A 25,591-nucleotide genomic window follows, 5' to 3' on the forward strand; every position below is an offset into this window, starting at 1 on the left:
ATGATAATGACTTGTCCAGTGGCCAATCCATGAGTTTCAGAGCTGAGCTGAAATACCTGGATTGATCACATGTTCATGTCCCTTTAAGAGGGGGAGTTACATTTTCTTATCTAAGTTGGGGTGGGGATCAAGTTTTGGGAGATAGCTCTGATCACTCTACACTGGGAAGCAAGGCAACCAAAGATGATACAGTTGTACCTCGGGTTACAGACGCTTCAGGTTACAGACGTTTTAGGTTACAGATGCTTCAGGTTACAGACTCTGCTAACCCAGAAATAGTACCTCGGGTTAAGAACTTTGCTTCAGGATGAAAACAGAAATCGCACGGCAGCAGTGGGAGGCCCCATTAGCTAAAGTGGTACCTCAGGTTAAGAACAGTTTCAGGTTAAGAACAAACCTCCAGAATGAATTAAGTTCTTAACCCGAGGTACCACGGCATTTGGTGTTGCAGTACTTTTGTAACATCTCCTGAAGAGAACAAATTCCTTAGTCAGTGCTGTTAGCAAACAAAAAAGGCACAAGGCCTGTGACCTGGATGTTATTTACTGGAGTGATTGCTCATTCCAAATGTGTGTTTGGCTCCAGAGCAAAAGAGCTAGATGGGATCTCCCTGAAAAGATCTGTTGTTGATTATATTGGGGGCTGCTAGCCCAAAGGCCTTTAACACTGCTGAGATGCTGCACTTGCGCAATGAACTGAAAGCCAAGTTTCAGTTGTGGTTCCACACTGTATCTACCAACTGCTTTATCTTTGTTGCAATCTCACCTGCACTCCATCTGCATGGCAAAGGGCATAGTGACGCACCGTATTTATAAATGTTAGAACCACAAGTTATTTACATCTACAACTTACAATCAAGGGTGCCGTGTTTGTACATTTGATGTTTCTGGAAACTTCTTGGAGCAACTTCACGATTCCTTTGTTATCCAAGGCTTACAAAGGGATGTTTGGAGGAAAAGGATGCTATTAGTGGAAGGATATAAACCAAGTCTACTGCTTCCATCGGAAGAGCTGTACAATGGTTTGTCCAGCACAGCCAGGGTTTGGGCGCAGTACACAAAACAATCTAGCTTCTGCATCACTCTGGTTCTCAACACATCACCTGAAATGAACCATGAGCAGGGACCACGGACAAGACAGGCACTACTGTTGCAGGTTGGACCTTCACTTATCCTTATTGGGGAGGGTCAATAAATGCACTAGGCTTGTTTGCTTATATCTCCCTTTGGGCATTATTAATTGTGAGATAAGGCAATAAGGATCCAGGAAGAACAGATGGCTTGTTCCCATTGATGGAGGAGAAACCTGAATATCTTCCAGAAATTGTATATAAGCATTTAGTGGGCACAAGTGAGCAGGGAATTACTAGGGGGTTATTTTACAGTTACTAATATTTTAAAGGTGATAAATTCATTGATTTTTAGATGCTGTGGGCAGCATTTTACCTATGAGCCTCAAGGATCTCTGCTTGCACAACAGGAATTTCCTCCCTCTGCTTCCTGTGTGCACACACACCCTCCCCAAATCTACTCCAGAGGGTTGGGAGAACCCCAGAACATATTTAGGGGGTGCGTGAGAGAGGAGAGGGAGATAGCATTCCCTTGTGCAAGCAGAAATCCTTATGCTGAGAGAATGATTACTTTAGTGCTACACTGGATTCTACTTCAGTGTCGTTTTCTACCCTGAACCTTTAGGGGTATGGAAGCTTTAAAAAAATCTAGATAAAGAATCAAGAGAGACAGAAAGGAAATGATTTTCAGGATGCATTTTTCAAGGAACAGAAAAGCTTAAAAGCACTGGTTTACTCCACTGCTGATTTCTCCAAGCAGTCAGGCAAACCCAGACTAAGCAATGCCACTGCTATTTCACATTGAGGCCAAAATGAGGGTGAAATTGTGAAGTCCAAACTGTAAAAGCTTTGCATCACTAAGAAGTCTGGATCATCTTATAAATAGTTTCTTATATCTGACAGCCCCACTTCTTAGAAAGTATAATAACTACTCTAGACAATCACAATTCCTAAACAAACAATAGAACATCTACAGTATTGGCCCAAATATACGCCGTGCCCGCAAATAAGCCACAACTTAAAAATTGGGGGGGGGGAGGGAAGAAAAAAAGACAATACCTGAATATAAACCACTCCCTTAAAATTCTGCAGGCACTCACACCCGTAAATGGCAAATGTAGAAGAAAATCCTACAGGTACTAGAGAGGACCCACAAGTGGGTTAAACACCTGTTCGTAGCACCGTAAATGCAAATAAAATATCAATACTGCACTGTATTTTACTGCACTGTAAAATACGGGGAAAGCAATGAATGACATTAGAATTACGGTAATTGCACAACAGTCTCAAGCTCACAAATCAGCAATAATATATTTTTTTTGTTCTGTGTTACCGTATGTCTGTTTTAGCAGCGATATCGTAAAAACCAATTTTTGTAAGGTCACAAATTGAAGCTGCACTTTAAATTTTCATGGTCAGAATTTGGGGGGGAAAGTGTGGCTTATATTCAGGCCAATACGGTATATACGATGCTGTTTGTTCCCAATAAATCCTTCTTCACACAAAGAATGAAAAACCTAGCTTTTTATATGATTGAAAAGGAGATGGGGGCAAACAGTCTTATGAAGTAAGAAAGATAAATTGCCCAGGAATCAGGAGTTTATGGAACATTAACAAAACTGCCTTAGCAATTGCAAAGAAATAATTAGGAGACAGTTGAACCAAGGAAACCTTGTCTCTAAACATTGCTTTGTCATCTTAGACAAGTGGACAGATTTGGGAACAGAAGGAATAATAGATCCCACAGATTAAAAATAGAGGCTATTTCAGAACAGTGACATTGGGGAAGAACATCAGGATGAAACAAATGGAAAGTAATTAAGTTGGAGCTGAATTTCGAAGGTAATTACTCTTGGGAACAAAAACTACCATTTGGATGAAAACCACTAATTTAAGCTGCCATACTTTGTTTAAGCAGGGTCAGAATTGACATGTGGAAAAAAGAATGGACAAATCTGCCAATTTCAGTTTTGCTCAGCTTCTCATTTCCCCAATCTTAAATCTTAATCACATTTCCACAACACTTTGTGATTTTTCTTTAAGCCCTCATGAAAATTCGGAAGTGTATTATTATTATTATTACAACAACCCCACCCACGTTCACCAGCGGATTCCAGAGTAGATTACAACAATCCGAAATGAATAATTGACCTTTTGTGACACACCACTCCAAAGTGATTGTTTTTAGAGGCTTACAGAAGGACCATGATTTGACTAAAAATGTGGAGTCAAGGGGCTGAAGCTTTTGGATTTCATTAAGGATTCCCCTCTACTATCTCTCCAATAATTAAGAGGAGGGAGCTCATATTGAAAGAAACTGCCTGGGGGAGGGGAGCTGCAGCGACAAAGACAGTGAGTGGGGGAAGAGAAAGCACACACACACACAAACGCCTGCAGTCCAGCTGTGCATCCCTTTAAAGCACAGCTTCCCACCCTTGCTTTCGCTGGGAGATGGATCTATGTGCTGCAGTTGTGTTGTTTGGGCTTGAAGGTAAGTATGAAGGAAAACGAAGAAGAAAGTTTGGTCTGGGAACCATGAAACAATGTGTTAGCATATGCATTTATTGTGGAATGGGAGAATCATAATTTTTAGGAAACATCAGAAGCAGAGAGCATGGCAACACTCCAGAACTTCCATCTGAACACAAAACATTTTCTCCACAACCATTCATTCCTGAGATTCTGGTGACTTAGCTTACACACCCAATTGTGGAGTTGAGGAATCCGGTTGCTCCAGAAAATTGAGGCCAGTCGAGCTCATCGGCAAAAGCCTCATGAAGGTTGGAAAATGCCTTCTATAAAAGAGATTAAGAAATCAGGATGGGTTTTATTTTCTGTACTTGCCCTTCACCCAATCGTCTCATGGTGGGTTTCAGTAATGGGCTTCCATGCCCAGAACATTGGCAATAAACTTGGTTATTCTTTTCACACTAGCTTTTAATGCAATATGAAGTTCAAGCAGTTTAAATGCAGTTAATAGGACACAGCTATAGGCCATAAACAAATTAAATAGTTATCAAGAATTATAGATCAGACATGGAAAATATATGTATTTCTTTTTGGGAGGAGGGATTAATCACAAACCCCTTCCCTTGAGATTTTATTCCTAGAGATCAGCTATGTCTTGAGTATAGTAAGGCTGCCCTCCTGGCTTGGTGCTATCCTGAGCACTATCTAAGGGGTGAGTAACCTTTATTGTCCTTTTGGGCCAGATCCTTATCTGGCCCCACCCCTGTAGGGCTCCGGGGGGAGCGGTGTTTGCTACACAGCACAGCTATGGCTATGGCCCTTCCCAGAGGGCTACCATTTTCCTGTGGAACCATGCTGGACCCTCCATTTGGAGCAAGCCTGGGTTGCACGGCCAATCAGGTCAGGGACACAGGGGTTGTGCCCTGCCTGCCCCTGACATATTCAAAATGGCAGCCAGATGCAGAACACCCTCTTTGCTGACTGTTGCAGGATTTTCTACCCATCCACCCAGTCTGTTAGGGGCCCATCCTGACATGGGCAAGTTGGCGAAAGGACCTTGATACGGTCTATTTGGTTGCCACATTTGGGGCCAGGGATGGATTTTCCCCTGCAAGCAAATTAGCCATCTTGCAGCTTTCTGTCTACCTCATAGAAACTTTCACAACTCTGGTGGAAAAGGCATTGGGCTGGATCCTTAGTCGTGTGGGTACCCCGTTAAAGGGGTGACTCTGTCCGGGAGTCCACAAAGGGACTGATGGGCCAATACACCTCTCCCAATGGCAGCCTGTGTGGGGTCATGGCACCTGACTCCCCAGTCGACCTCACTGGGTTACTATCAGGCAGCATGTGGGCTGCCTGATGCTGAATACACACCCAATGCCTTAGGCAAACCTACTCTTACCTGTAATCAATAAAGTTGCGGCCTAATTCAACCCAATACCAATCTCCTGTGCTCATTTTATTGGTCCTCCCCACACCAGCTGCGGACATCATTCGCCTGTGGCAGCAAATAGCACAGTGCTTTATGTTTTCCAGTACAGTGGTACCTCGGGTTACATACGCTTCAGGTTACAGACTCCGCTAACCCAGAAATAGTACCTCGGGTTAAAAACTTTGCTTCAGGATGAGAACAGAAATTGTGCTCCAGCAGCGGCAGCAGCGGAAGGCCCATTAGCTAAAGTGGTGCTTCAGGTTAAGAACAGTTTCAGGTTCAGAATGGACCTCCGGAACGAATTAAGTACTTAACCTGAGGTGGGCTGCATCAATAGGAGTATAGCATCTAGATCAAGGGAAGTAATAGTGCCACTGTATTCTGCTCTGGTCATACCTCACCTGGAGTACTGTGTCCAGTTCTGGGCACCACAGTTCAAGAAGGACACTGACAAACTGGAACGTGTCCAGAGGAGGGCAACCAAAATGGTCAAAGGCCTGGAAACGATGCCTTATGAGGAACGGCTAAGGGAGCTGGGCATGTTTAGCCTGGAGAAGAGGAGGTTAAGGGGTGATATGATAGCCATGTTCAAATATATAAAAGGATGTCACATAGAGGAGGGAGAAAGGTTGTTTTCTGCTGCTCCAGAGAAGTGGACACGGAGCAATGGATCCAAACTGCAGGAAAGAAGATTCCACCTAAACATTAGGAAGAACTTCCTGACAGTAAGAGCTGTTCGACAGTGGAATTTGCTGCCAAGGAGTGTGGTGGAGTCTCCTTCTTTGGAGGTCTTTAAGCAGAGGCTTGACAACCATATGTCAGGAGTGCTCTGATGGTGTTTCCTGCTTGGCAGGGGGTTGGACTCGATGGCCCTTGTGGTCTCTTCCAACTCTATCATTCTATGATTCTAGGATTCTACCACTGTACTGAGTCTTGGCATTTAAGCTAGATTTCAGGGCTCAGCTTAGACCCTAGCAACCAAATCTGGTTCATGGACCTGAGGTTCCCCACCTCAGCCACAGCTTCCTGAGTCCCGCAGATTAATAAGGATCAGGGGAAAAGAGGACTGGGAAGGCTGAGATCAGAGCATGGAGGTAGGTCTAAGCCTTGAGGACTCGGCATCGCTTCAAAATACTGTACAAGGCATTTGCACATTGAGGAAAAATACTTGTGGAGAAGTTGAAAAACGTGAACATCCAAGATTTACAAAAGAAATGCTGACACAATCTAAAACGCTAGCTTGAGTACATCACTTTCATGCTTCATTGTCATTACTGTCATTATCCTGAGTATTGTTACCACATTTATTAGGCATGATCATCTCAATTATCACTGCCTCTGATTTATTATGCTCATCCCCTGCTCTGTCATCAGTGTGATTCCTATAATCATTTTTTTTCATAAAGCATTAACGAAGAAAAACAACAGCCAATCTCGAATATTTAAATCAGTTAAGGCTCTCCAAAGAGAAAATTAAAACTGCAAACAATGTGGCTTTTAATCTGAATGCTGCCCACAATGCAGCAATAATTATTGGTGCTGTATATTTACTTTTGGCATTGCAGTTTTCCCTCCCAATTTCCCTTTGAAGTTTTCAATAAGCCACTTGGGTAGTTCCTTTCTCAGTCTCTCTCCCTCTCCCTCTCTCTCTCTCTCTCTCTCTCTCTCTCTCTCTCTCTCTCTCTCTCTCTCTAGAAGAAAATCAATAGCACTTCTTAAGCCATCATGTGGTGGTCGTGGGCAGAAAGTTGCTTTACCTAGATGATTAGCAGTAGATTGGCAACCATTTCTGACTCCCAACTGTATAACAAAAAGTAAAATTGCAAGTAAACAAAAACACTCTGCCTTGGCTTGCCTTAGGCTAATCCCTTAGTGTCCCTCACCCGTAAAATATGAACATTAATTGCTTGTCGTTAACCAGGGCTTTGCATAGTTCTGCTGTCTGATTATTATTTTTTTACTTTAGACAAGTGGAATTTCACAGAAAGGACACTTGCTGTGCCCTTTCCCCCCTGAAACCCCTCGAAAGCCTCTCTGGAGGGCTGAGTGGTGTCTCTTGAACATGTTATTCAGATGGTTATAATGGTGGTTATGGGACAGTCTGATTTCTCCAGGCACAAGGTGGCTATGAGCCTATTTGTTGTTACTGACCTGGTTCAAACCGAATAGGGCGCCCCAAGAAAACACAGCTGACACATAAACAATTTGAGAGCACACTCCTGCATCTTTTCCTTGTCTCATATGTTTGGCTGCAAAGCAAACATCATGGTCTCTTGAATGACAGACACTTTCGTTTTCCAAACCAGAAGGGCGTAAGGGTTCTCTTAATGTTGGCTGAAGGGCTTCCCACAAATCTGTCTTCTGCCTACGGCACTGTTGTCAACGGCTCCTGCAAATATTTATTACTGACCCTAATGATGAACATTTCACTAGCGATAAGTAGTAATTCTACTGTTGTCAGCACAGCAGAAGACAAGAACATCTGAGATGAGAACAGAGGTGTGATTACTTGTGGGGGAAGCTATAATGGCTAAAAGACCCAGATACCTGAAAGACCACCTGCTTCCTTATACACCTGCCCAGACTTTGTGGTCATTGAACGATGCCCCTTCTCTGAGATACAGTATGTGCTGATTTGTGAGAGCACATTCTCAATAATGGCACCCCAATTCTGGAATGCCCTCCTCTCTGAAGCACCAACATTGATGGAGCTTTGACACGAGGTAAAACCGTAGATATTTCAACCAAGCATTTGGTTAAATTGGTGCCCCCCACCTATTGGCTGCTGTAGTTACAATGTTAGTATATTGTCTGCTTTCACATTAAGTTGCATTTAAATGCAATATGGCTTTATTGTATTTTAATGTTGTTTCTTGCTCTGGGATTGTGTGATGAAAGAAGAGCAGGTTATAAATAATTTTAACCAACCAACCAAGATGGGAAGAACAAGACACATCCATGGTACTAATAAACTGAGAAGATGTTTTCCTTTCTAAAGAAGAGTTTCTGGTTTCTTAATATATCTTGAAAACCTCCCATGATTATTACAGCAGTGGCTGAAAGTGATCATCCCCAGAAATATATAGACACTCAATGGGCACCCTTTATAATAGAGGACAGTTATAATGGACACCCTTAGTAATAGAGAAGAAAGTGAATTATAGGACGGCCAACTGAGATCAGTACAATGACCAGCTGAAACGACATACCACTGACATTTGCGATGCTGTCACCCATTCAGGAGGGATGTGAAAATGAGCCCCAGCTGAATCCCCCAACAAAATGATTCCCTTGGACTCTGTGCCTACGGAAGACAATTAATAATTTTAAAAGCTTAATTATTTTTTCCTCGCATTGCAAACCCGTATGCTGCACAAAGCACAACCGCATTAAGAAAATCCACACGGCAGTTCCAGCACACAAAGAGCAATCAAAACAACGATTTGGCCATTTGTGCTCATTTCCAAACCTAAAATAAGATTTTTAACTTCCTCTGCACTATAAATAACCGAAAATAAATGGACACATCAATCAAGTTTACAAAAAGTGCATGCTAAATTAGACCAATTTCTATTAGGCTTCTTTTAAAGCTTGAATTGGTACTTTAAAGTGGACCCTGCTGGGAGCAACATAAATTTTTACTATCTGCAGTACGTTCAATAAAAGTGGAACATTTAGTGAAATCAGGGCATTGAGAGCATTGCTCTCAATTTGGTCTATTAGGGCAAAATTACAAGCTTCTCATAAACACTGACTGCTTCACTGCACCCAGCCTTTAAAGATGGATGGTGCCTGATAACATCTCTTGCAATTTCAGGGCGCATAAAAAGCAAGGCAGTCGTCCTAGTCCACAAGAGAGAGAAAATGCCTCCCCAAATCCACAATTGGGCTACATCTTTATTAGCATGCTTTGAGTAACATAAAGAGTTCTGGAGACCTAGAAAACTTGCTCCCTAAGCTGGAGTTTGGCCTACGGTGTCCTGAGAACCAGTTCAAAGAAATTGGCTTTTTTAAAATCGGGAAGAAGTATAACTTTTGCTCCCTCCTTAATGACTAACTGGCTTTGTGTTTGCCAAGCAGCTACTAAACATTAGTGGTGGCACAAGAATAGACTTTGTGGAAGGTCCATGTTAGTCCTATTCAGGGGTGATTTCAATCATGTGCAGGCACCACCATTAGATCAATTTGTGTTTGATTGGGAAGTGCACAGTTTTGAGCTTTGCTGTGGGCTAATTTATATACTGCCTACGTGGCATTGTTGCCTCTGTAAAAGAACTCCACGACTGCCAGCAACAACATTACATTAATAACATATTGTTATGTGCAATAGGAAGCGGAATTCAGAAGAACAAGGCTGTTTATATGAATTCAGAAGCATGAGATCTATGAGTTCTGGCAGTTCCCTCACTGCGAGAAGTTAAATTACAGGGAACCAGGCAGAGGGCCTTCTCAGTAGTGGCACCCGCCCTGTGGAACGCCCTCCCATTAGATGTCTAAGAGAGCAACAACTACCAGACTTTTAGAAGACATCTGAAAGCAGCCCTGTTCAGGGAAGATTTTAATGTTTGATGCATTACTTTATTTTAATATTTTGCTGGAAGCTGCCCAGAGATGGGTGGGCTAATAATAATAATAATAATAATAATAATAATAATAATAATATTAATAATAATTTCCAACTCTTTCTATAGAGCTTCTCTTTCAGCCAAGCACGCTGGAGAGTAGGAACTGAGGGGGTCTTCAGTCCCTCCCAAAATTTTCAAGGAGGGGGATTGGCCCCCCCAAAAATCCTGTGGCTCTGCTCCGCCTCCTCCTCCTTACCCAGCACACAAACGCTGGCATCACAGCAGGACACACTTGCATCCCAGCCCAGTGCTTGAGTGTCACGTGATGCACCCCCCCCATGTGTGTGTGTGGGGGGGAGTCGGCACCCCTGCTTTTAGCTCAGCCCACCCAACCAACTATGTCTGCCTCAGCCAGTTTCCATCCGGTCTAAGTTCTGCCATGGGTTCTTGTCAGTTGCATCACTCCAGCAGGACAGAAAGGCAGTATCCTAATCTCCAGAAATCAAGTTCACAATTTCACAGACTCATTCACAGCTTCCTTCTAAAAATGCATGAGATTATGACGACATAATATAACCCAGGAATATTGGCTCTTGCAGAATTACTGGTAACTAATTCTGCAATAAGAAAATGAATAAATTTGGACACTCAAAGGCTTCTTTTTAAAATAAGTGAGCCTCCATTTAAATGCTGGCTGATTGACAGCTCTGATTCTCTTCCACACTTAAAGTGCTCTTCCTGCCTATTATAATGTGAAACAAGGTTTATATAGTGCCTTTAAACAGAAACTGTTCTTTTTTCAAAAAGCAAAACTGCCCTGGGGTAGGGAGTGGGAGCCATTGTGACACCAGTAAAGGAAAAGGTACCCTGACCATTAGGTCCAGTCGTGGCCGACTCTGGGGTTGCGGTGCTCATCTCGCTTTATTGGCTGAGGGAGCTGGTGTACAGCTTCTGGGTCATGTGGCCAGCATGAGTAAGCCGCTTCTGGCGAGCCAGTGCAGTGCACAGAAACGCCGTTTACCTTCCCGCCGAAGTGGTACCTATTTATCTACTTGCCCTTGACGTGCTTTTGAACTGCTAGGTTGGCAGGAGCGGGGACCGAGCAATGGGAGCTCACCTCGTTGCGGGGATTCAAACCGCCGACCTTCTGATCGGCAAGTCCTATGCTCTGTGGTTTAACCCACAGCACCACCCGTGTCCTGTGACACCCGTACCACAGGCCAATTAACTTCCCAGCTGCAGAGCTTGGTTTCCCTGAGCTTGGCTTTCAAAAGGAATCAGCACATCTGACAACAACACGAGGATTGTACCGATGACCCTCATTTGTAGTATGTTCATACATTCCCTTTGTTTTGTTTTTCATAATATATTTTAGAATTATTATTATTTTAATGAATCGGGCAATTTGCAATCAATATTCTCAGCTGTATTTTAAAATTAGAGAAATTACCTTTACAAAATTTCTGCTCATAGGCGATGCCATCTTTTGGATCAACACCCTAATGGATGAGAAAAGAAAATTAACTCATGGAGCTGAACGCACACACAAAGAGAGAGAGAGAGAGAGAGAGAGAGAGAGAGAGAGAGAGAGAGAGGAGAAGCATCAATTAAGTTTTGCACATTCACCTTTTCTTTCAGGAATTGTTCCAGCAACACAATGAAATGCAGGCAGCCCAGTCTGTTAGAAAACGTTGAGCAGTAGCAACATGAATACTTGGGGGACCCAAGTAGCTGAGGATCACTTTTCTATGATGGCAGGAATGGGCAAAGAGGCTTCCTTTTATTATACACAAAGGGATAGCATGAGCCAGACATGTTATATGTAGGTGGAAAAAATGGGTAAAGGACCCCTGGACAGTCAAAGGCGACTACGGGGTTGCAGTGCTCATCTCGCTTCAGGCCAAAGGAGCCGGCATTTGTCCACAGACAGCTTTCCGGGTCATCTGGCTCAACGGCACACTGTGACGGAAACCAGAGTGCAGGGAAACCTTCCCACCTCAGTGGTCCCTATTTATCTACTTGTACTGGTGTGCTTCCGAACTGCTAGGTTGGCAGGAGCTGGGACAAAGCAACAGGAGCTCATTCCATCACGGGGATTCAAACTGCCAACTTTATGAACGGCAAGTCCAAGAGGCTCAGTGGTTCAGACCACAGTGCTAGCCACGTCCCCGATTCCTAATGTAATAGATAAATAAAACTAATCTAAATTAAAACAAAAATTATTCAGTGTGGCTTACATATGAGCATGTAAGTAACCAAAAATATAAACGACCAAATCAAAATCCTGATAATGAAATAATTGTATCATAAATAGTGGCCTTTGTCACATATCTTCGAAGGCCAGACGAAAATGTTTCCCTTCAACCCGGCATTCAGCTGATTAGCATTCTATGGCTTTTGAGATGTATTTGTGGGAGGGGGGCTACTGCTTTGTTTTCGTCTGTGTTTTATTATGTCTTTTGTATTCTCATTTTGTATTCTTCTGTTGTAAAGCATTCTGTGATCTTTGGATGAAGGGCGGTATACAAATTTAATAAATCAACAATAGTAGTAGCAGTAGCAGCAGCAGCAGCAGTAGTAATAGCAGCAGCAGTAGTAATGAACACAATTTCTAGCATCCAAAGAGATGCACTCAAGGACCCAGTAATTCTCTGAGGTTTTCTTTCTTTGAACAGCAAATCCCAAGGCCATTTCACAAGCCCTTTTGAAATCCTCTTCATTTTCATAAGTGGTTTGCCATGTGTCAAGGATTCCTAGATCTATCACTGAAATAAAATAAACCAGGTTTTTACCCTCCCCTTGTTGCATTTTGGTATCCCATGAATGCACGAGTTTTGAAATAAGGATTACTTATGTAAGACAGTTTCACTATCCAAAAGAGTTAGAAGTACTTTCATAGCAGTTTTTTAAAGGTAAGATTGGCCCCAAGGTAATACCTGTGGAAGCATTACAGACATATTCTTAATCTGGGGAAGTCTATTCTTTTGAAAACACATGAAGTAAAAACTCACATAGGCAGATTCCAAAATCGGAATTGAACATCTGTGGGAAATGTCAAAATATAACCTCCAACGACTCACCCATATTCCATTACAGTTGGAGTCCTTATCTACATCCCAGTTATCAGGGCTACAATAGAAAGGAAATTAATACATTTCAGAAATGGGTTAAGGTGGCATGTTTCACACACACACACACACACACACACACACACACACACACACACAGAGCTTCCACCAGAATGCTGACTTTCACTTTGGTGTGAAGTCATGTAACTTCACACCATGTTTAGCAGATGCTTTTCCCCAGCACCTGCCCCAGCATCAAGACGATCAATGTAAAGTACTGATGCTAATGGATGAAGCCCTGAACAAACGCTCAAGAATTTTTAGAAAAAAGTTTTTAAACATAACTGTGTGGGAAAACAGCAAAGTCCAAAAAGAGATACATGTTTGTTCTTTATGATACATGATGTTGTGTGTTTTTGTGAGTGTTTCAGTGCCAAAAAATAGCATTAAAATATTTTATAATAAATAAAATATACTTTATGAAAATAAATAGATAGCAATTCAGGATATGCATAAGCTATGTTTCTGCTATGTGGCTATCCTGACTATCTAAACCCGCTCTACACCAGTTCCCACCAGTTCTGTATATCATGCAGACCTTCTCAAGGGCAAACCATTTGGAGTCCCACAAAACTACCCATTTTATTGGGGAAACCTGAAGCTATAATATAATATCTAAAGAAGTGATTTGTCCTAACAAGAGAGAATAATTTAAACCACCCAAATTACCGTCTGCCAGGATACACAGAGGCCTGGATATCGTCACAGTCTCTGCCTCTCCAGTGATATCCTCTTAAGGTCTAACCAGGAAGAGAAATGAAGAAAAGTGTAGCGTTGTAATTCCGCCCCCTTCCAGCCAACCATTAAACATCTAAAATAAAAATCTAACTGCAGAAGGGGGAGAGAGATTCATAAACCAACCCCCCCAGCTGCTTTTTTTTTAAAAAAATGACACACTGCTTACTTTCATGCAGAAATAAGACACCCTGACGATTTTAATACTTTTTCATATAAGTTTGCTTCATGTTTTATTAATAATTCAATAAACATGACACTCTTTGGCAGAGCAGTTTGCTTCTCTGGGCAATGTGTTTCCATGGCCAAGCCTCCAGAAAGAATATAAAAGGAATAATTATTTTTCTTCGCCATAAAGGAAACAATATTTCAAAATAATAGAGAGTACCCCACAGTCTCAGACTACTACTTTACAAAGTGATGGGTTTTATAGATACTAGAAGGGACTCTTGTGAGAATCTTGTTGCTGGCATATGACTTTACTTACCGGATAAAGACTAAATTTATCTCCATCAAGGTCTTCGAAAGGTAACTTACTACGGATAAGTCTGGAAGGATAAACACAACGCTCACAAACATTTTTCATTTTTTTTGCAAACACTGCTATAAAGAGTTCCGCTTATCAGTTCTGCACCATTAACAGCTCTAACATACACACATCTATTCTGCAAGCAATTGTTATTATATATGGAAAAGAACTTTGGGGGGGAAAAAACAGTTTTCATTCTTTGGCCTAGGAGTTGATATTAAACTAAGCACATTTGTCATTGTGAGCACCAGGACAACATTTACATGTATCTGGAGCAAGATGGTTGGTGATCACTGTGCACATCAGCCTCTGTTGATCGACATTTGCACACGTGACTTTCACATAGCTTATCCAAGCGGAGTGGCGGTCAGAGCTACCTTACATGTATGGATTACAGATAGTTCGTTCTTGCTTTCCTTCATCCTTGGCACTGTAACTGTGGAGTTCCATATAAGTATAGGCACTAGCTCAGGAGAACATCACTTTCTGGATGGAGAACAGCTCGTAGGTATGGACTAGGGCCAGGCGATAATCTGGTTTTCAACTTCTTGATATACCACCAGCTAAACATTGGAATATACTGATATACAGTGGAACCTCTACCTGCAACCATAATCCGTTCTGGAGGTGCGTCTGGAGGTCGAAACAGGTTGCTAGGAGAGGCGCCGTTGTGCGCAGACGGCGATTGCCCGCTTCTGCGCATGCGCGAATGGCGGCAAACCCACCGGTTACTTCCGGGTTTGCCGTGGATGTTGGGTGAAATGGACACAAGAGGACGCGGACGTAAGAAGAGGTTTGACTGTATCATAGTCTGAAATAAGGATGGAGCTATGTAGAGGCACTGGTTGGCTTCAAGGTTTTCCCCACATTGTGATTTTTCCATAGTGTGCACACACACACGCACACACACACACACACTGATTTGTGATATATTGCCAGGTCAAAAATGACCAAACCAGTATCACAATATGGACTTCAAACCAGTTTTGGATGATACATCGGCCCAGCCCTAGTATGGACATATGGTCCAAATTAAAATCTGCCTGGACACCATTTTGTCGGTCTGATAAACCCGGATATATGATAGCCTTAAGTTACTGGTCCTGCCTGCCATCCCTGACCAATGGCCATGCTTGCTAGCAATGATGGGAGTTATATTTCAGCAACATCTGAAGGTCCAAAGGTACTCCATGTTGGGAAACTGTGTACGTGCAGCTACTCACACAGGGTCAATTAAGGTTTGGCAGACAGCCAGAAGGCAATCTGAAGGAGTAAATCTGCCTGGTGATAACAGAGACATGGAGACCACTCCCTGATTGGTCAAGCTCTCTCAAGGGAGTGATAATTAATGGCCTACTAACTGGTAGTTTGGAGTTCAGTGGTTCAGTGTGCCAGTGTAGGAGTTGTGAGTCGTGTCAGAGAGAGCTAGCAAAAGATCCGTGTTCTGTTCCTGTAAATAGTCCACTGTATATAATAAACACCTAACTACAAGTTCCTGGTTCCTGCTTCGTCCATCCTGTCTGCAGCCAAGTCGCCAATTGCTTCCGTGGATTCTGTGTGTACTCTGCTAGGTCTGGCTAAGGTCCTGCAACTAGTCAGAAAGTTGCGAAACACCAAATAGGTTTTGCCAATACTCCAGTCCTGCTCTAGAGTATGAAATTAGCCCAACTCCTGGAGGTTGGGGGAAAAAATGGTTTTCAGAAAGGTACCTAAGTCTTGGCTTAAAATATGCTTTTAAGAAAAAACTACCTTTTCCTCAGAAACCTGCTTCAAGGCTATATCCTTTTATTATCACAAGTGGGAGCTTCTTCTACTTTCTACTTGGATGATTTTCACTCTCAAGCCCTGGGATTTAGTATCACAGATTTTATGCAGTAAATCTGTATCTGACACTAAAACGCTTGTTTAAAATGAGATTTTGTTTGGGGGTTTTCTTTGGTCCGTTAGCTTTCCTCCTTACTCTGCTAAAATCAAGAGCAAGAGTCATAAAGAATGTAGTAAGGAGATGACATAAACCGCATGGTGTTAGTTAAAAGATAAAAAATATCTGTGCTGCCAGGTGCTCTGAGTTATTAGAATCAATAATTTCCTTTAGTCCTGTTTCCCCTTTTCTTTCTACAAGGCACAGGTGGGCGACTTGAGGCCCAGGAGCCACATGCAGCCCCTGACTTCATTTTATGTAGCCTCTGATACCTCTTGAAGCTGCCCCAATTCTAGCATACCATCAGTGTGCCTTCCTCTCTGTTCACCCCCCCTTTTTTACATTTGAAACCATTTTCCCCCTCCTGGTACAGCTGCAGAACAACTGGAATGGACAGTATGTTACTGTATAAAAATAAATGGATGATTTTTGAATAAACATCTTTCCGGCTTATATGTCTTGGGGGAAAGAACCCCATCCAGTTGTCCGATCATTAATTGGCTGGTTCCTGGCATATAGTGTGTGTCTAGCCCATAGCTGTCAACTTACAGATTTGAAAATAAGAGACCAGCAGCCTTGAATATAAGGGATCAGCAGCCAAAATAAGGGATTTCCTCCCCCCCCCCCACCACCACCACCATATGCCCCCACTCCAGACAGACCTTTCCCCCAGCAAGGGTGAGCGGGCCATCAATGATGTATCCATCTGATTCCGAGCACAGGTATGTTCAGCTTCTGAGCCCCTCTGAGCCAAAGGCAGAAAGCCCAGCCAGCAGCCAAACGAAGCCTCAAGCGGTGGTTCCCACAGCGCAGCAACCCGGCAAAGGGGATGCAGCAAGGAAAACCACCGTCACCTCTCCGCTGGGAAGCGCTGAGCAAAGGCAACGCGGCCAATTTGATCGGCACAAGGCATGCAAGCTCCACCCCCCAGTCGTTCTTAGACTCATTGGGTGAGCAACGCAGCCAAGCAACACAGTTGGAGCCTCCCTCCTCCCTGGCCGGCAGGGAGGGAGGGAGAGGAGCTGCTTCCTTTGAAACCCGGGAAATTTAAGGGACATCATCAATCCGGGACAGCAGCGGGAAATGGCACTGGGATAAGGGAGTTTCCCGCCAAATAAGGGACGATTGACAGCTATGGTCTAGCACACTAAAGTCAGAAAAGAATTAATTTCATTTGCTTTCCAGAACAGTATCTATATTGGACTGTTCTTATAATTCACCCCCCATAACACTTATTTGAGAGTAGTGGCGAAGCTGCATGCTCCAGCACCAGGGGCGGAAAGCAGGTGGGGGCATGGCACATGGTGGGAGGTGCGCGGCACATGTCGGAGGGCAGCTGCGATGGTACCCCCCTCCCCAATGGTGCCAGGGGCGATGCGCTCCCCCGCCCCCTTCCTCCGCCAGTGTTTGAGAGTAACCCCATCAAATGCAGTGAGACTTACTTCTGAATGGGCTGACACAAGATTGGAAATTCTAATCCAATTTCCAATAGTGAAAACTGAAGCAGGGTGAAAAAGATTCTGGATAATACTTTTGCCTCTCTTTGACTTTGGCTCCACCTACAATTGGCAAGTGGCCCCTGAGAGACTACCCCCAAAAGAATGTGGCGCTCGATGAAAAAGGGCTGTTCGTCCCCACTATAAGGTACCCAGAGATTGCCTCTAACTCACACTATATTTATTGCATCCATCCTTGATAATATCAGTTACTCTTTTGTAGTGCTGGCACTAGCATCTTTGATATAGAGTCAGTGACATTTCCACGAAATGTAACATTACACAAATTTTGCACAAATCTTACCCTACAGTGACATTTTCAAGAAGCACCAGCACACATGTTTTCTTATAACCTGTGTAAAAGGTAAAGGTAAAGGGACCCCTGACCATTAGGTCCAGTCGTGACCAACTCTGGGGTTGCAGTGCTCATCTCGCTTTATTGGCCGAGGGAGCTGGCGTACAGCTTCCGGGTCATGTTGCCAGCATGACTAAGCCGCTTCTGGCGAACCAGAGCAGCGCACGGAAACACTGTTTACCTTCCCGCCAGAGCGGTACCTATTTATCTACTTGCACTTTGACGTGCTTTCGAACTGCTAGGTTGGCAGGATCAGGGACCGAGCAACGGGAGCTCACCCCGTTGTGGGGATTCGAACCGCCGACCTTCTGATCGGCAAGTCCTAGGCTCTTTGGTTTAGACCACAGTGCCACCCACGTCCCTAACCTGTGTACTAATAACCTGTGTACTAAGTGGCTATTAACAGATTTCCAGCTTCTAGGCCTTCTATATAGTGGAACTGAGTCACAAAGCCAACACGGGTAGCAAGATTTAAAAGTGCATTTAACATCAGTACATGGAGAACAAATGACAACATAGCTATGAATGCAGCATTTTGATCTGTAAGTGTTCAAAGGGCTCTTGTGGCACCAACATTATCCGGCAGATTATATCTCCTTTCTCAGAGAATATAATGGGAGGAGTTATGCTGTTTGAGAAGTGGTGTGTGTGTGTGTGTGTGTGTGTGTGTGTGTGTGTGTCCTGGGCTGCTGAGCAATATGTACCTTCTGCAGTAAACTAAAAATATATTTTAATCAATGGGTAGCATAAAGATTTATTTTTTTAAAAAAAGAAAATAATACATACGATTGGATTTTCTTACACAGCCGCTTCAGAAAAGGAAGTGAACACACGCCTGATAACCGATGAATGTTTTCCTAGGAGGAGAAAAGCAAACACTGGAACTTAGCAGTTAGCTCCTTCTCTGTAGGGGAGAACGGGGATCCAGGATGTGGGTTTGTCTCTGCCCATCTCACCACTGGCAGGAAGTCTCTAAAAAAAAACTTTGAGGATACTTTGGGGGAGAGACAAGCCCCTTGCTCCCGTTCAACCCGTGCCTGAGCAAGTAACTGTATAATCACACAAGAACAACTAAGGAACAGGAGAGGAACACAGTGATTTCAAAGGAACATGCCCCTCTTGTTCACTGCATGAAAGAAAAGGTTCTTACTGGCCCCTTTAACTAGTCCAGGTGAAGGGGAGAAGGGAAATAATCCTGATATGGGCCGAGAAGGGAAGAAAAAAATAGGAGGCCCTGGACCAAAAGTCTCCTAATTGTCTGGGCAACCCTCCGAGATTCAGCATCTGATAGCCTCCCCTCCATGCAGCACCTGGGGGGGGGGCAGGTCCCAATTCTGCCTAGAGAGAAGGAACTTATCACGCTAAGTACCAGCGTTTGCTTCTCCCATAGGGGAAAACTGGAATCCATGGTGTTATGTACTGAGTTGAATAGGATCCAAACAGCAGCAGTCTGATTGGACCTAGAACAATAGGATTCAGAATGCAGCAGTCTGATTGGTCCTAGAACAATAGGATCCAGAATGCAGCAGTCTGATTCGTCCACAGGAACCACCCAATCCAGCTCCAGGTGGAAGGGAATCCGCAACCTGATTGGCCTACAGGAGAATCCCAGAATTAGCCAATCACGTGGGGCCCATTGTGTAAATAATGTATATAAGGCAGACATTCTGGGGGAACTTCCATTCCTCCTCACCACTATGAGCTGAATAAAGAGCATGAAATCCACTCTCGACTCCAAGTATATTTCACATGATGTATCTCAACAATGGCCAGGTCAACCACCTATTCTTCCAAAGGAGGCATTGACCGAGGTGAAGGTGTCTCACGAAGGTGGAAGGAGAGGACCGAGTGGCTGCCCTACATGGGTCACCCAGGGGCGCTTACGTCCCACATGCTGCTGAAGTGGGAGGGGCAGTGTTTCCCAAGGGAGCCCACCCCCTTGGGACCGCCTGTCTGAGAGGGTGGATGTGGGCCTGAAGAAAGGGGTTGAGACCTTGAGGCACCCTCTGACCCGCCTGCCCTAGGGGAAAGGGAAGGCTCTCTGGGGGCGCTTCTGCCAGGGCCCCTTCCTCCCCTGCTCAGCCCCCGGCCCACTCCTCGCCCGGCCCCTGTGAGGGGATCAGGGGCTGCTCCAGAATGAGGAGTCTTCTGAGGGGGAAGGAGAGGGAACCAGGGGGGCTTTCCGAAGCTCCAGTCGGAACCGCGGAAGCCATGTTGGACGTTCGGCTTCCAAAAATAGTTCGCAAACCGGAATAGTCATTTCTGGGTTTGCGACCTTCGGGAACTAACACGACTGTATTTCTAAATTCCTGGGCGAAACAGCATTCAAACAAATTCACAGCTGTGCAGAAAGTCAGCAATGGAAACATCTACGAATTCAAACATTCTTCTCAAACTTTAACATGCCTAAATTCCTAATTTTAAGCTGGTGCCTGATGTACCTTACTTACAATACAAAAAACTCCTCCTCATAGTTACTTATGATACGTTAATTTCTGGCTCAATGCTTCCCAGTAATGGAAGAGCCTGAATGCAATGGTCAAAATAATAATAATAATAATAATAATAATAATAATAAAATTATTTATACCCCTCCCTTCCTAGCCAAGACCAGGCTCAGGGCAGCTAACACCAGAAATAACAGCTGTCCAGATTTTGCCTTCACATGCAGTCCTACTTCCCAACCTCAAAATATTTTAAAAACAATGATAAGCCCCTTAAGAGCTATGCTGAAAATAAGCAATACCGTACATTTACCCATATGTGACAAACACAGCAGACCTACAGGATGGACTGAGGATGTTACCAACAAGAGGGACATGAATTGTTGCAGTAAAGAAAATAAAGCCTGGTTTTTATTTCTAGACAAAGACTTTTTTTATATAAGATGCCATACAGTAATCCCTCATCTTATGGGGGTTTGGTTCCAAGGGTTATGTGTATACAATAAAATCATGTTTAGCACTCCCAGAGCCAGCACGCAAAACCAGCACCCTGGTCTTTTTGTACTATCTGCTTGGGTTAAAGGTAAAGGGACCCCTGACCATTAGGTCCAGTCGTGGCCGACTCTGGGGTTGTGGCGCTCATCTCTACTTGCACTCGCTCATCTACTTGCACTTTGACGTGCTTTTGAACTGCTAGGTTAGCAGGAGCTGGGACTGAGCAACGGGAGCTCACCCCATCGCGGGGATTCGAACCACCGACCATCTGATTGGGAAGTCCTAGGCTTTGTGGTTTAACCCACAGCACCTCCCGCATCCCTAAAGGTAAAGGGACCCCCTGACCATTAGGTCCAGTCGTGGCCGACTCTGGGGTTGTGGCGCTCATCTCGCTTTATTGGCCAAGGGAGCCGGCATACAGCTTCCGGGCCATGTGGCCAGCATGACTAAGCCGCTTCTGGCAAACCAGAGCAGCGCACGGAAACGCCGTTTACCTTCCCGCCAGAGCGGTACCTATTTATCTACTTGCACTTTGACGTGCTTTCAAACTGCTAGGTTGGGAGGAGCAGGGACTGAGCAACCGGAGCTCACCCCGTCGCGGGGATTCGAACCGCCGACCTTTTGATCGGCAAGTCCTAGGCTCTGTGGTTTAAGAAAAGAGCTTTTGTGCTCTCTGCCTTCCTTGCTGGGCAAGGCCTGCTTGCTGCACTGGCCCTGGAAGGTTTGTGATGCTTGCACAAGATCTTGCAGGTACTCATATGATCTCAGGAGAGCACCCCCAGAGCCTTCCAGAGTTGGCGAGCCTAGCAGGCCTTAGATCCAAGAGGAGGGAGGGAACGAAAACCTTCTCAGCACAAACCCTTGGGGGTTGGGGCTTTGCGTGACTGAAATTTCAGCTTGACCAACGTCAACATTCACATTCAAAAGCACAACAACTCTACCTTTAAAATATTAAGAGAGGAGAAGAATATTTCTTTCCCTCGATGGGAAATGCTGTCATTGAAATAAGAGGCTTTCTTTTTTAAAATGTGATTTGATAAACGGTGAATTTCATCTTGTTTATGAAAACAATAAATTCATCTGTTGAAATTCATCACTAGGATATAGAAGGCATTAACTGCCCTCAAGCTATGAGGTTTTCATTGTTGGTGGGGTTGTATGCATGCAAGTATGCATGCCATAAATCTCTATGAATGTCCATCATTTGGGCATCCTTCCTCAAATAAATCCATGATACATGTATTCAATCATCTGAAGAGCCGATCATTTCAATATCTGGGAGCACTGTGATAAGCTCCGGGCTAGAACCATATAATTTGTCACGTTAAAAGAATAATGGCCCTTTGTCCATTTGCTGCATTTCATGATGTTGAAGCATATGAGGAGCATGGACGAACTGTGAACTATTCACTTTGCACTAGGTTTGCTGTGAAAAAATGAAACAGGCACATTTGCCCTGATAACCTGACAGAGGAACCAGCATTATTGAATGGAAGTTCCAGACAATACACTCAGATAACCATGCATACAAAGGAAAGAGAAAAATCCCATATGGCTTATATATTCCCTTTCTATGGGATGCAACACAAAAGGCACAAAAAAATTACTCCTATACTCAGTTACCATAGCAAAACACCATGTAACTTTTTTTTTTTTTGGTCATTCATTGGCTGTCTTCATATAACCCTTCCACTATTACAGCACAGTACATTCTGAGACATGTGCTACGACCAGAATATGGTTGCATTTTCTAAAACATGTAGGAATGATTTTTCATTAGAGTAATTTGTATTTATGTATATGTGTGTTTGTACGGAACACATAGGTGTAGCCAGGATTTATGTTTGGGGGGGGGGCAGCACCAAGTTATCTTACACAACTGATCCATTAAATATTTTTATTTATTTACTTGATTTAGGGGGTGCAGCCCCAACCCCTGGCTATGCCCACTATTTTCCCTGCTCATGTGAGCATAACCTCCAGGATATATTCTTAAAGCCCTCTGAGCGGCTGTGGATTTTGGGAACATGAAAACTTAATTCGCTTTTCAGCTTCAGACTGAGTCGTGACATTTTGCATTTGTGCTATGAATCCTTTGAAATTAAAGGCAGCTCAGATAGGAAGACAAGCCAATCTGGAAACTGTGCAGGAGGAGAAACTCCCACTTTGAATAAATATAAAGCACTGCATCCCCCCCCCCCCGCCCCACATTCGCTGACATACTTATGTCTGTAAGTAGCATTTAAAAAGTTTCCCTTTTTCGGCTTGGAATTTTTAAGTAGATTAAAAATCTACTTCTCAAAGTTGCATTAACATCAAACACTTCACATTTTTGACAGGCACCGGTGCTAGTCTACTCCCTCCCACACATCCCAAAATGCCACCAGCGTTGCTGGGAAAATGTCTACTGAAATCTTGGTTTACTTCAACTACTCCTTGACCTGCGTTTTGCAGGAGCCCTTGTTGGAGCTTTCCTTAAAACCGGGCCTTGGACTGTTCTGGATGTTGCTACCGTCTGTGCTCCTGATCTCAGGGGCTGTTTCAGACCTGAGCAAGGATTCAAATCCAGCTACCCCTAGTTCAGCTCTCTGTCCATCCTCTATATTTAAGTGGCCCCACAGGCAGAGCTTCTTCTGCATGGGCTGAAAAAATGAGAAAAAAAGCTTTATCTTCATTTGCTCAAAAGGCAAAGTGTCTGCCATGAGAAAAGATGAGGCCCCCTCTGACCATGTTGCAAAAGAGCGTCCACGGTTCTGGTGCTTCAAAAGATGACATGTTGGAAAGGCACATAGCAGCTTCCATGTGAAGCTCTGGAAGCAACAGTTCTGGTCCTTAGTCACATGACCTCACCATTGATGTAACATAAACTTGCCTTATGAGCCCACTGTTACATCGAGCTCAGTATTGCCTCCCCTGGTCTTGGACAGGGTCCTTCTGAGCCGAATCTGCAGATGGCAAGTCCTGCAGTATAAAGGTATCATCTGAAAAGAGACTAAGGCCCCATCTGCATTATACAGCCAAAACAGCGTCATAGCGCTTTTCCCAAAGGAAATTGTGGTTTCTAAGGGTGCAGAGAGCTATTAGGAAACCCCTATTCCCTTCACAAAGCTAAAATTCTCAGAATAGATTTAATAGTCAGTGGCACTGTGGGTTAAACCACAGAGCCTAGGACTTCCCGATCAGAAGGTCGGCGGTTCGAATCTCCGCAATGGGGTGAGCTCCTGTTGCTTGGTCCCTGCTCCTGCCAACCTAGCAGTTTGAAAGTGCAAGTAGATAGGTACTGCTCCAGCGGGAAGGTAAATGGTGTTTCCGTGCGCTGCTCTGGTTCGCCAGAAGCGGCTTAGTCATGCTGGCCACGTGTCCCGGAAGCTGTACGCCGGCTCCCTCGGCCAATAAAGCGAGATGAGCGCCACAACCCCAGAGTCGGTCACAACTGGACCTAATGGTCACGGGTCCCTTTACCTTTACCTAACATTCCCTGGGGAATTCTGGGAATTGTAGCTCCTTGGGGGAATAGGGGTCTCCCAAGACTTCTGAGCACAAGCATTCCCAGGATTCTCTGGGGGATACCGTGACTGTTTAAGGTGGTATGAAACTGCTTTCAATTTATAGTGCAGACGGGGCCCAAGCTTCGGATGTGCAACTTCTGCTGCGTTCCTGTTTCATCCCTCTCCCTCCAAGCAATTTGTGGCAGCAGAGCAGGTAATAATTATCTGAAGATGCTCACATGCCTCCAGCTGTTTCTAAACTTGAGTTGAAAATGCTTATTTACAGGGTGTTGTTTATTGCCCTGGCATCACTGTTCAGCATTAACCTAGGGATTAATTAGAAATCTACATTTTTACTTCCGCGACCGGCTTCACAGCAATAACCTGGGAAGAAGCAATATCATAATTCCTTTGCAAACAGCAGAAAAAGAAAGGAAAGAGAACCAATTGCACTGCAATCAAATACCCACAGAAAACAGGGAGCAAACCATACAGCTCAGCTGAAACATAAAAGTGAAAGTATATCTAGCCGGAAGGCAAACGGATTTGCTTTCCTCCTATGCTACTAGGTAACATGAGATCAGCATACCTGGAGTTCAAACAGCATCTTCCCATGCAATGTTTTACACCCTCATCTCAATTTTAAAGGCAGCAGTGACTGCCTAAGCATGGGAAAGTAATGTAGGAAATGAGCAGCACAGGAAAACGCTCCCATGGTGGAGAATGGGAAGGGGAAGAAAGGTCTCAGGTGAGAGCTGGGAGGGTCAGCCATTTTCTCTGTTGGTGCCACGATTTAGAGCTATTTTTGGTTAGAGTGAAGATTCTTTGTTTTTTATTTCATTTTTTGTATTTTACATACCCTGCTACTGATCTTTCCCTCCCTTACTTTTAAAGGTAAAGGTACCCCTGACCGTTAGGTTCAGTCAGAGACGACTCTGGGGTTGCGGCGCTCATCTCACTTTACGGGCCGAGGGAACCAACGTTTGTCCGCAGACAGCTTCCGGGTCATGTGGCCAGCATGACTAAGCCGCTTCTGGCGAACCAGAGCAGCGCACGGAAACGCCGTTTACCTTCCCGCTGGAGCGGTACCTATTTATCTACTTGCACTTTGACGTGCTTTTGAACTGCTAGGCTGGCAGGAGCAGGGACCGAGCAACGAGAGCTCACCCTGTCACAGGGATTCGAACCATCGACCTTCTGATTGGCAAGCCCAAGGCTTAGTGGTTTAGACCACTCGTGTCCCCCCTATTTTTTATGTTGCTGCTATTATGAGAATTTGCATTTATTTATGATGCCCCTGATGAGCCTCCCTGGGGAGAGCATTGCACAAACAGGAGCCACCACAGAAAAGTCCCAGTCATGTTTTTCCCACCTTCCGGGTCTCTGGTAGAGGAGGCACACAAAGAAGGTCCTCAGATTATGATTGCAGGGTCCCGGCTGGTTCATACGGGGAAGAGGCGATTCT

General features: G+C 44.2%; 1 protein-coding gene across 3 annotated transcripts in view; it reads right to left on the reverse strand.

Annotated features, from left to right (window-relative positions):
• The window catches only part of AOAH (acyloxyacyl hydrolase), a 92,148-nt gene that overhangs the window by 31,426 nt on the left and 35,131 nt on the right, over window positions 1–25,591 (reverse strand). For all 3 annotated transcript variants that reach the window (XM_053409961.1, XM_053409963.1, XM_053409962.1), the window contains exons 7-13: window positions 18,486–18,556; window positions 13,886–13,946; window positions 13,333–13,403; window positions 12,616–12,664; window positions 10,986–11,034; window positions 8,180–8,274; window positions 3,773–3,864 (exon numbers count right to left, since the gene is read on the reverse strand). In XM_053409961.1, coding sequence (XP_053265936.1) covers window positions 3,773–3,864; window positions 8,180–8,274; window positions 10,986–11,034; window positions 12,616–12,664; window positions 13,333–13,403; window positions 13,886–13,946; window positions 18,486–18,556 — 488 coding nt within the window. The remainder of the gene's footprint in view (window positions 1–3,772; window positions 3,865–8,179; window positions 8,275–10,985; window positions 11,035–12,615; window positions 12,665–13,332; window positions 13,404–13,885; window positions 13,947–18,485; window positions 18,557–25,591) is intronic.

This window comes from Podarcis raffonei, chromosome 12 (genome assembly GCF_027172205.1).
Source record: "Podarcis raffonei isolate rPodRaf1 chromosome 12, rPodRaf1.pri, whole genome shotgun sequence".
Lineage (NCBI taxonomy): Eukaryota > Metazoa > Chordata > Lepidosauria > Squamata > Lacertidae > Podarcis > Podarcis raffonei.